This window comes from Cicer arietinum, chromosome 6, assembly GCF_000331145.2.
Source record: "Cicer arietinum cultivar CDC Frontier isolate Library 1 chromosome 6, Cicar.CDCFrontier_v2.0, whole genome shotgun sequence".
In the NCBI taxonomy this organism is placed as follows: domain Eukaryota; kingdom Viridiplantae; phylum Streptophyta; class Magnoliopsida; order Fabales; family Fabaceae; genus Cicer; species Cicer arietinum.
The window spans coordinates 68,712,437-68,722,322 of NC_021165.2; the positions used below are offsets into that span (position 1 = coordinate 68,712,437).

Consider the following 9,886-nt stretch of genomic DNA (forward strand, 5'->3'; position numbering starts at 1 on the left):
TATATAGTAAACTACTATAATGATTAAATAATCTGACATAGTTAGACTAATAGATAATTGAACCTCTCATATGACGTTGTTAGGATCTCATAAACCTTTATAACCCTCGTGTAAATGGAATTTTATGGGCATCTAAAATATAAATAGTGGTTTAATATAAAATAATATCCAAAGAAGAATTTATATAAAAAAATAATAATATATGTCCAAAAATCTTTTGTATATAAATTAATTTTTTTTTCTAATTGAATTTTTTCTGTGTAAGAGAGTGATCGAATTTCAGTTTTAATATTTATGTGGTATGTTATTAATTTAAAATTCAATTTAAAAAAATTATATTGTTAAAAGAAAGAAAATTATAAATTAGATTTGATTTAAATTTTAGAAAAAAAATATATTCTTAAGAGTTAAGTAATATAAATAAAAAAATTGTCCAAACCACAAAGTAACGTACAAAGAAAAAAAAGTTCAACCAAAATCCGTAATTATTTGCATTATTTATATTATGACATAGATTATTACTATTATTGTTGAAAAAAAAGGATTATTACTATTATTTGGTTTTTTCTATTTGAATTTTTTGGGAAAATGACCTTGTTGGTTCCGAACGGCAACATAAAAGCAAACCAAGAGGCGTAGACACCAAGTGCATATATGCAAGCATTTAGGTGTTTTGTCACTCATTGACAATTCTTTCTTTTGGATCCTCTTAAACAAAACAAAACCGTTTACATAATATGAAATTAATATATATACACTAATATTCTCTCCAATTTTTTTTATAAAAGACAATTAAATTGATTAATATATAACAAATGATTTATATTTTGTTCAATAAAAATTAATATATTTAATCTATAATTTAGATCAAACACATCAACTTTTAGTTGATAATTTGAATATTTAGCCCGGAAAATACAATCTGGATTGTAATGATAACGACTTTAATATTTAAGTGTTTGAATTCAAAATCGGGATTCATCGCATTGCAGAAAAAAAATTGAGATTATCAACTTCTTAATATTTAAAGTGTTCTAACTATTAGCCTATTGTATTTTATTTATTTATTATTATTTAGATATTTGTATATGTATTTTAAAGAATTTTTGGTTAAACAGTGTATTTTAAGAATCCGAGGAAATAGTAAACTTTCAGTTGAATTATTAAAAAAACATAAAAAGACTGATAACCTTCAAATCGCTGAGTCAAAAGATAAACCTTCAAGTCCGGTAACTCTAGGACCATCTCCAATGGGATGCTTAAAATAAGCATTGATACCAAATTACCAAATAGGTAGGAGAGAAAAAAGAGACTAACATCGAGGGTAAAAGCTGTGGTGTGGGAATTGAGTTTCAACTTCAAGGAGGATTCACATGTTTCTAGTGCCAAAGCATGGAACATAACAAGGATTGGCTTCATGTTGCTCTCAACAGTGAGAGTGTGCAACGACAATGCTGCATTGTTTCACCTTCTGCTGATGCTAAAGGGTGAAGATAGTGACATAAAAAAGTTGGTGGTTGGTACTAATGGGTTGTCTTGTGGTCACGCCCCTGTGATCGAGCAATGTCTTGCTAGATGTCAGAAAGCTATATACATACTAAACAGACTATAACCGATAAAAATATAGGCTTCATGTTTGTCTTATATTATTCTGTTGTGCTTCTGCTATGTATACATTGATAGGAATGAGTTGGGTCCCACAAGTGATGAGCGGGTTATCTTAGTTAATAGAGATGAAGTGAGGCCTAAGCAACGGCGAGTATATGTGAGAAAAGTGAGAAAAAATAAGAAAGAGAATGCAAGAAAAATGTAATTGCCTAGCTGACATAGTGAGTTAATATTCTACTAATAAATAGGAGTGTGTGGGGAGGTAGTTGGATGGTTTTTTATTTTTCACTTACACCTTAGAGGTTGGGCAGTATGAGAATTGTTTTCTCTAACTGAGGAGCATTAACTCTGGAATCATTTTCTGTTTTCTTATCAATTAATACAATAATTATCTTCATCTAATTATATCTTACCTCTGCTTTATCAATTTGTCCGACCTGCTATGTTCATGCAAACCAGAATGGACGCAAGAATCACTGAGTGGAGGAGCGTTTGGGACATGTGGAGGACAACATTGAGTCGTTACGTGACTTCATTGGTTCTGAAATTCAGAGGGTTTTGACGATGTCTCAGGACAATATTACATCGGTTCCCTCGCCGTTAGATGAATTCCGTTTAGCTGCGAAGAAGGTGGAATTGTCGACGTTTAGCAGTGATGATCCACTGGCTTGGATCACTCGAGCAAAAACATATTTCGACGTACAACGCATTTCGGCAGACGTGAGAATTCAATTGACGAAGCTTAGTATGGAAGGTCCTACGATTCATTGGTTCAATTTATGGCAGGATTCTACGGAGGATCTGTCTTGGGAGAGTTTGACGAAGGCGCTGATCATTTGTTTTGGTGGTGGTCGTTTGGAGAATCCTTTTGAAGAATTGAAGGAATTAAAACAATTTGGATATATGGAGGATTACATTGTTGAATTCGAATTGTATTCTTCACAGTGTGGTCGTTTACCAGAACAACAATTTCTTGGTTATTTCATTGGTGGTTTACATCATGACAGTAGAGGGTTGTTAGCAAGGTCCACCACTCCAAACCAGGTTCTCACAATGAAAGTAGAGGGTTGTTTGCAAGGTGCACCGATTTTGGTTCTTATTGACAGTGGAGCCACACATAATTTCATATCTACTAATGTGGTTGAAGCTCTAGGGCTGCCTATGGTACATTCTACTCCCTCGGGTGTCAAGTTAGGAGATGATCATCGTGTCCGAACTATGGGTAGGTGTAAGGGAATTCAGATTGATGTGGGAATGGTGCAGATTTGTTTTGATGCTCATGTGTTAAAGTTAGGGGGTGTGGATCTGATTTTGGGAGTTGTTTGGCTGGAAACTTTGGGGAAGGTGACCATGGATTGGAAAGAAATGTCTATGGTGTTCAACCATAAAGGCAGTATGGTGAAACTCCTCGGCCAAACCTTAGATGAGAAGATGACTATTTTCCAAAGCATCATCACTTATTTCCGACTGATAACACGTTGCGAATGGCCTACCTTGATGGAGGTGGTAGGTTCACAAGTGTCTTGTGTCTCAGATCAACGGACTAAGGAGTTGCAAAGGTTGTTTGATCAATTTGCTATTGTATTTAAAGAAATCCAAGGTCTTCCTCCTACAGGAAACACTAGCCATTACATTGAACTTCTGCAGGGTGTTGGTCCGGTAAGTGTGAGGCCTTACAAATATCCTCATTTACACAAGGATGAAATTGAAAAATAGATTCAGATCCTTATGCAACAGGGGTGATTAGAAACAACACTAGTGCTTTCTCTAGCCCCGTTATTTTGGTCAATAAGAAGGGTCAATCTTGGCGCATGTGTGTAGATTACCGTGCACTTAACAAGGTTACAATTCAAGATAAGTATCCTATCCCTGTGGTAGATGAATTGTTAGATGAGTTACATGGCTCGGGTTATTTCTCTAAGCTTGATCTTAAATCTGGTTATCATCAAATTCGTATGAAGGAAAAGGATATTCATAAAACTGTATTTCGTACTCATGAGGGTCACTTGAGTTTATGGTGATGCCATTTGGCTTTACCAATGCCCCTGCCACCTTTCAATCAGCGATGAATGATATTTTTAAGCCTTTTTTAAGGAAGTTTGTATTGGTTTTTTTTTTTATGACATACTAGTGAACAACACTAGTTGGACTACTCATTTGCAGCACTTGGAGATGGTTCTAAACATTTTGAAACATCAGTTTGTGGCTAACGGAAAGAAGTGTGCTTTTGGTAAAACCAAGTTGAATACTTGGGCCATGTCATTTCCAAACCAGGGGTTGCTGTGGATCCTACCAAGGTTAGCAGTGTGTTACAATGGTCAGTCCCTAAGAACGTCAATGGGGTGAGAGGTTTTTGGGGATTAACAGGTTACTATAGAAAATTTATAGCTAACTATGGGAATATTGCTAAACCCTTGACCAATTTGACAAAGAATGATGGTTTTAGATGGAATGTTGCGGCTGCCGAAGCTTTTTAGAAATTAAAAGTAGTTGTTACAAATGCCCCAATTTTAGCTATGCCTAATTTCAAATTTCCTTTTGAAATTGAATGCCAAGTTCTACTTAAAAATTTTCATTCTTCCCCTAGTGGGGGTCACTCCGGCTGCCTACGCACTTATAGGAGAATAGCATACACTTTATATTGGCAAGGGATGATGAAAAGGGTGCAAGATTTTGTGAAAGCTTGTACACTTGTCAGCGTCAAAAATATGTCGTGACTACGCCTAGTGGGTTACTACAGCCACTACCTATTCCAGTTTTGGTGTGGAGTGAGATATCTATGGATTTCATTACTTGTTTTCCCAAAAGTAATGGATTTGAAGCTATTTTGGTGGTGGTGGATCGTCTCTCCAAGTATAGTCATTTCATTCCTCTTAAACATCCATTTATTGTTTGCTCCATTGCTGCTATTTTTGTGAAGGACGTGGTTAGCCTGCATAGAATTCCGGAGTCGATTCTTAGTGATCGTGACCCCTTGTTTGTGAGTATTTTTTGGAAAGAGTTGTTCAAGCTAGTAGGTACGGTGCTTAAAATGTCTTCGGCATACCATCCCCAAACTGATGGCCAAACATAAGTGATTAACCGCTATTTAGAGGCCTATCTACGTTGTTTTATTGCAGATCAACCTAAGACATGGGCACATTGGATTCTGTGGGCAGAACTATGGTACAATACCACATTCCATGTTTCCTCAAGGTTTATCCCTTTTGAGGTGGTGTATGGCAGGAGACCTCCAGTATTGGTGCATTTTTTGGAGGGAGAAACTAGAGTAGACACTATAGCCTAGGAGTTAAAGACATGGATGAAGCTTTACGTCAACTGAAAGCTAATTTACTCAAAGCTCAAGAGTACATGAAATACCAAGTTGATAAGAAACGCAAGGCAATTCAATTTGAGGTTGGTGATTAGGTTTTCCTCAAATTACGTCCTCATCGACAACAATCGGTTGTGCATAGGATTCATCAAAAATTGGCTCCCATATTTTTTAGTCCTTATCAAGTCATTAAGAAGATAGGGCAAGTTGCTTACAAGCTACAGTTACCAGCAACATCTAAAATACATCATACTTTTCATGTGTCTCTATTGAAGAAAGTTGTAGGCAATTATACTGCTACAACTCAACTACCTAGCAGTTTGGAGTCTGACACTAGAGCTATTATTCCTGCTAAGGTTTTTGTCATGGAGGGATAACTTGGATGGTGGGCAGCATAAGCGAGAATGGTTGATTCAATGGGAAGGCATGGATGTTGGAGATGCTACCTGGGAAAAGGAACTGCTGCTGAAGAGTCAATTCCCTGATTTGCACCTTGAGGACAAGGCTACTGTTGAAGGTAGGGGTGATGATAGGAATGGGTTGGGTCCCACAAGTGATGAGCGGGATCTCTTAGTTAATAGAGATGAGGTGAGGCCTAAGCATTGTCGAGTATTTGTGAGAAAGAATAAGAAAGGGAATGCAGGAAAAGTGTGATTGCTTAGCTGACATAGTGAGTTAATATTCCACTAATAAATAGGAGTGTGTGGGGAGGTAGTTGAATGGTTTTTTATTTTTCAGTTACACCTTAGAAGTTGGACAATATGAGAATTGTTTTCTCTAACTGAGGAGCATTAGCTCTGGAATCATTTTCTGTTTTCTTATCAATTAATACCATAATTCTCTTCATCTAATTATATCTTACCTCTGCTCTATCATACATCATATCAAACACACTCTAAGTCTACGAAACAAACACACTCTAAGTCTACGAAACACTGATCAAAAGCCAATAAGCACAATTTCGTCCGTACTACTGCATATTTACAAAGCCTATGCCAAGTTCATCAAATTCAATGACATATGTTTTACATTAACAATAGATTACATTCCCATAATACTCTTATCAATGTGTGTATGCATTGCCTTTCATATAAGTTTTAAATTTATTTCAAGAAAGTTTGGAGACAAACCAAGAATGTGAAAAATCCAGTATTACTATCCTACAACTTCAACTGACGACAACCAAACCAAGCAACTCGTAAGAAGTAACATGGTGCACCAAAACAACATCCCCGAGCTGCAATTACCATTAGGGATAGCTGAGTCCCATAACGAAACAAATCAGAAAATATAGTCAGGAAGCTGGAGAGGGAAGCTTGCAACTGTAGCTAGGAATGGATCTCCTTTTGGGTCTGCAAATCTGAAATCAGACAAACAAGACACATTAGCTAATTGGCGATAACAAATGAACTTATTTAGTTTTAAATGCATGAGTTTTGATGCTTGCACAGTATCCACACCCTATGCCATCCTTGGAAAGATTAAGGTTTGAATAGTGGGCATATCCCAAAAATCACATTGGTTTAAATTGAATCCACTACATTCATCGGCAAGCTAATGTCTCACCCATAAACCAATGGAAGAAAAAAGGTCTAGATTTACTGATACTATAGTAAACCGGAAAACACACCGTTACGGTACAGACCTCAAAGTTTGGACAGTCTCATGTTTCCCTATCCAAAAATCATTAATAACCAATTGACTTAAGGAAAAAACATGGGTGCATTTTCTTAAGTGCTTTTCGTATGGTTCTTCACATAAAACACACTTTTTGTGGTTATAACCAACTTTGAGAAAATTGTGAATTTGATAAAATCATGATTGGTTAAGAACCATACAAAAAGTAACTAAGGAAATGCACCTAAGTTTTATCCTTTACTTAACTTAGCTTTCTGAAGTCCCTAAACAACAGCTATCTTTGATTGTGAATATAGTGAAACTTTAATTTCATCCCACAAAACTGGGTACTGCAAAGACATTTAAACAAAATCATGTGATTCACAAACAACAATAATAATAAAAGAAAAGCATACCTTCCAGGTACAAAGGTAAAGGAACCTTCAATGGAACCTGACGATGTTGGTAGAGATGTGCAACTTTCATAAACAAATTCTTTATCACCAGGACGCAAAAGTGGGTACTGCAACGACATTTATAGAAAAGTAAAAACTCAGTAGTTGGCCACTTCATTCAACTACAAATACTTGCATTCGGAAGGATCAAGCCCGTTTTCTTATAAAATTTATAAGCTCTAAGACGCACTTCCAAAACTACAAATAATAGACCTTCACTCTTTCTGGAAACTAGAACCACCAAATCAGTACAACATTTATGAGGCTTGCAAGGTTGGACTTGAGGAAGACTCGTCTGCTTGCAATTAAAAAATGATACTGACATTTTATATATTTTAACAGATGCAATTAAAAAATATCTTGTACTCCAAAAGTTAAGCATGTATTAGACAAGAATGCAAGTTTATTAAATGGACAGTACAATATAAAAAGGAAAAAACAAACTATACCCTTCCTATAACAGCTTCTCCATTGACATCAGCTACTACAATATCATTAGCACGGATAATCCAGCGCCTCCTATAAAGCTGGCAGGAGCTGTGAGACATTCCATTGATCACACATCCTTGAGGTTGTAAGGACAGGCGAATTGAATAAGCAAATACGTACTTCTCAAGGTCATCTTGAAGATCAACCAACTCAGGGATAACCATTGCAGAGGCGCGAACCTTAAGAAATAAGAAACACTTGTAAGTTTTCACACATGAAAAACAATCACAAAAAATAAGCAATACTCATAAAACTATCCAGTGATCATAAGAATAGACAAGTGAATTGGAGTATCCCGTGCAATGCCAATTAGCAAAAATCACCAACTGTTCTCTCCTCTCTCTATGCATAAAGACGAAAACAAAGCTTTTAGCAGCAGATCTCGTAAACTTTGATATGATATAAATCGTAAAACGTCTAGGAAGCATATAGTATAACATGCCAAGTTTTATATGACATGAAGAGTTGACAATATATATCCCATGCATCCCAATACGACAAAGAAAACTGCACCAAATAAACAAAGCTAATAGAGCAAGCATAACGGATAATATACACTATCCTACCTGCACACCATTGGTTACAGCAGTTGAACAAAGAGGTGATTTTTCTGGGAAAAGATTAATGCTTTTGTCATCTCCTTCGCCATGTAGTTTGATATCGCCACATTGTAAACGGCGGCCATGTTCTTCTAACCACAATAGCATGGCATCCTGTATCTGTTCGCTATCCAATTCACGATTCAAATTAACCAGATTAATGGGTACAGATGGGATCATGTCTCTATGGCTAAGAAGATTTCTGGTTCCAACATACAGTTGACCATTGGTACAGTTGAGGAAAAACAACTTCTCAGTGTACATGGATGAAGCAGCCACAAGAACACACTTGGATCTTCTTAAAAACTCTAAGATATGTGCAATTTGCTGAGTTTGTAGGATTACCTGACTTATAGGTAATAAATAAACATTAACCAAATGATCATAAAAGGTGTAACCACCAATTATTCCCAAAGAACTTCCAAATGTGTTAGTATCAGGATCTAAATGATCTAATCTTGAAATTTCTTGTCCATTATGAAAACGGTAAATGAGCCTTGTAGGAAGAGGCAATTTAACATTTAATAAATCCTCCAACTCTTGAATCTCAGCTTCTGAAGCACCTTTACAAAGAGTTGATTTCGCTTCTGGAAAATGATTGGTTAACCAATCGTTTATTCTATCCCAGCACCTTTTTACACGCTTAACAAGAGACCAAGGATACATAACAAAAGCTTCTCTCCAAGTTCCATAAGCTTCCTGCACAGTACAAAGAATAAATATTGCAATTTGAAAACAAAAACAGAAATTACTATTATAACCATAAACGAAAGTGTAACCTTGAAGGAAGGAAGAGGGTTTCCGAGATGATCAAGAGGTTGAGTAAGATGAAGTTCATTGGAACAGATTTTGAACCAAAGAGTGTTATCGGAAGTGAAAGACCTAAACCTGTTGTTGACACAAGAAACTCTCGCAATGTCTTCGGGATTAAGCTTTTCCATAATCATTTGAAGCGCTAAACCTCCCACCGATTCCAAATCCATCTTTCTCGATAGCTGTCTCTCTGCTCTACCAAAATCAATCAAATGTCTCTCTTACTCAAAAATTCCCTCTGCTTTGTTCTTCTTCTTCTACTATACACAAATTGGGAGAACCTCAACTCATTTAAATTTTTTGTTTTAATGATAAAAAATTAAAGACTAAGATGACGTCAATGGAGATACACTGTAAATTAATTTTAATTTTATACTATTATTCGATGGAAATATCAAAATGACTTTTATGTCTATTATTTTATGGAGTTTTTTTTTTTGTCTACAAGTTAGAAATTAAAAGAATATTTTGACTGACTTTAAATAATTTAAGAAAGTAACTTAAAATAATTTGATAGAATAATTTAATATTTTAAATTATACAATTGTACAGTCTAAATGTAAATGATGGTTTATTCAATAAAAAAAATATTATTTGTCTCTATCGTATCTTTGATTTTTAAAATAGTTGAATAATCCCGTAAAATAATGATTTTTTTTGTTGAATGTCGATGATAAACCGTTTATAATCATATCCAATAACAATATGACATTTTATGATTATAACTTTAATTGTTACTATGTATATTATTTTTAAAATATTAATTTTTGTTAACATTTATGATATTGAAAACTTATCAATAATTAATAAAATAATTATTTAATTTTATTTATTTAAATGTAAAACTTTAAATGACATTCAATTTACAATCCTATGAGTTTTTATTGGAGTTGACATAAAAGTGCTTCATTAACCTAAAAAATATCTTTAAAAGTTTATGAATTTAATTTATATTTATGTGTTAATGTTAGTGTGTAGTTTATATACAATGT

At 34.9% G+C, this 9,886-nt stretch overlaps 2 protein-coding genes across 3 annotated transcripts; one reads left to right on the forward strand and one right to left on the reverse strand.

Annotated features, from left to right (window-relative positions):
- Positions 1–1,392: 1,392 nt before the first annotated feature.
- Positions 1,393–4,880, forward strand: LOC140920839 (uncharacterized). Its single transcript, XM_073369686.1, has 7 exons — positions 1,393–1,487; positions 1,684–1,774; positions 2,161–3,267; positions 3,405–3,590; positions 3,772–3,905; positions 4,258–4,621; positions 4,728–4,880. Exons 1-7 carry the CDS (start codon positions 1,393–1,395, stop codon positions 4,878–4,880), a joined length of 2,130 nt encoding a protein of 709 aa, XP_073225787.1.
- A 977-nt stretch (positions 4,881–5,857) lies between these two features.
- On the reverse strand, positions 5,858–9,195 carry LOC101500370 (F-box protein SKIP16). 2 transcript variants are annotated; one of them, XM_004507288.4, is made up of 5 exons: positions 8,861–9,191; positions 8,049–8,780; positions 7,443–7,661; positions 6,955–7,061; positions 5,858–6,281 (listed from the first exon to the last, which is right to left on the reverse strand). In XM_004507288.4, the coding sequence occupies exons 1-5, from the start codon at positions 9,062–9,064 to the stop codon at positions 6,203–6,205; spliced, it is 1,341 nt and encodes a 446-aa protein (XP_004507345.1). In that variant the 5' UTR covers positions 9,065–9,191; the 3' UTR covers positions 5,858–6,202. The 2 variants fall into 2 exon arrangements, with proteins under 2 accessions (XP_004507345.1, XP_073226599.1); XM_073370498.1 differs by lacking the exons at positions 5,858–6,281; positions 6,955–7,061 and adding an exon at positions 7,094–7,288 and having other exon boundaries at positions 8,861–9,195.
- Between the last annotated feature and the right edge of the window lie 691 nt (positions 9,196–9,886).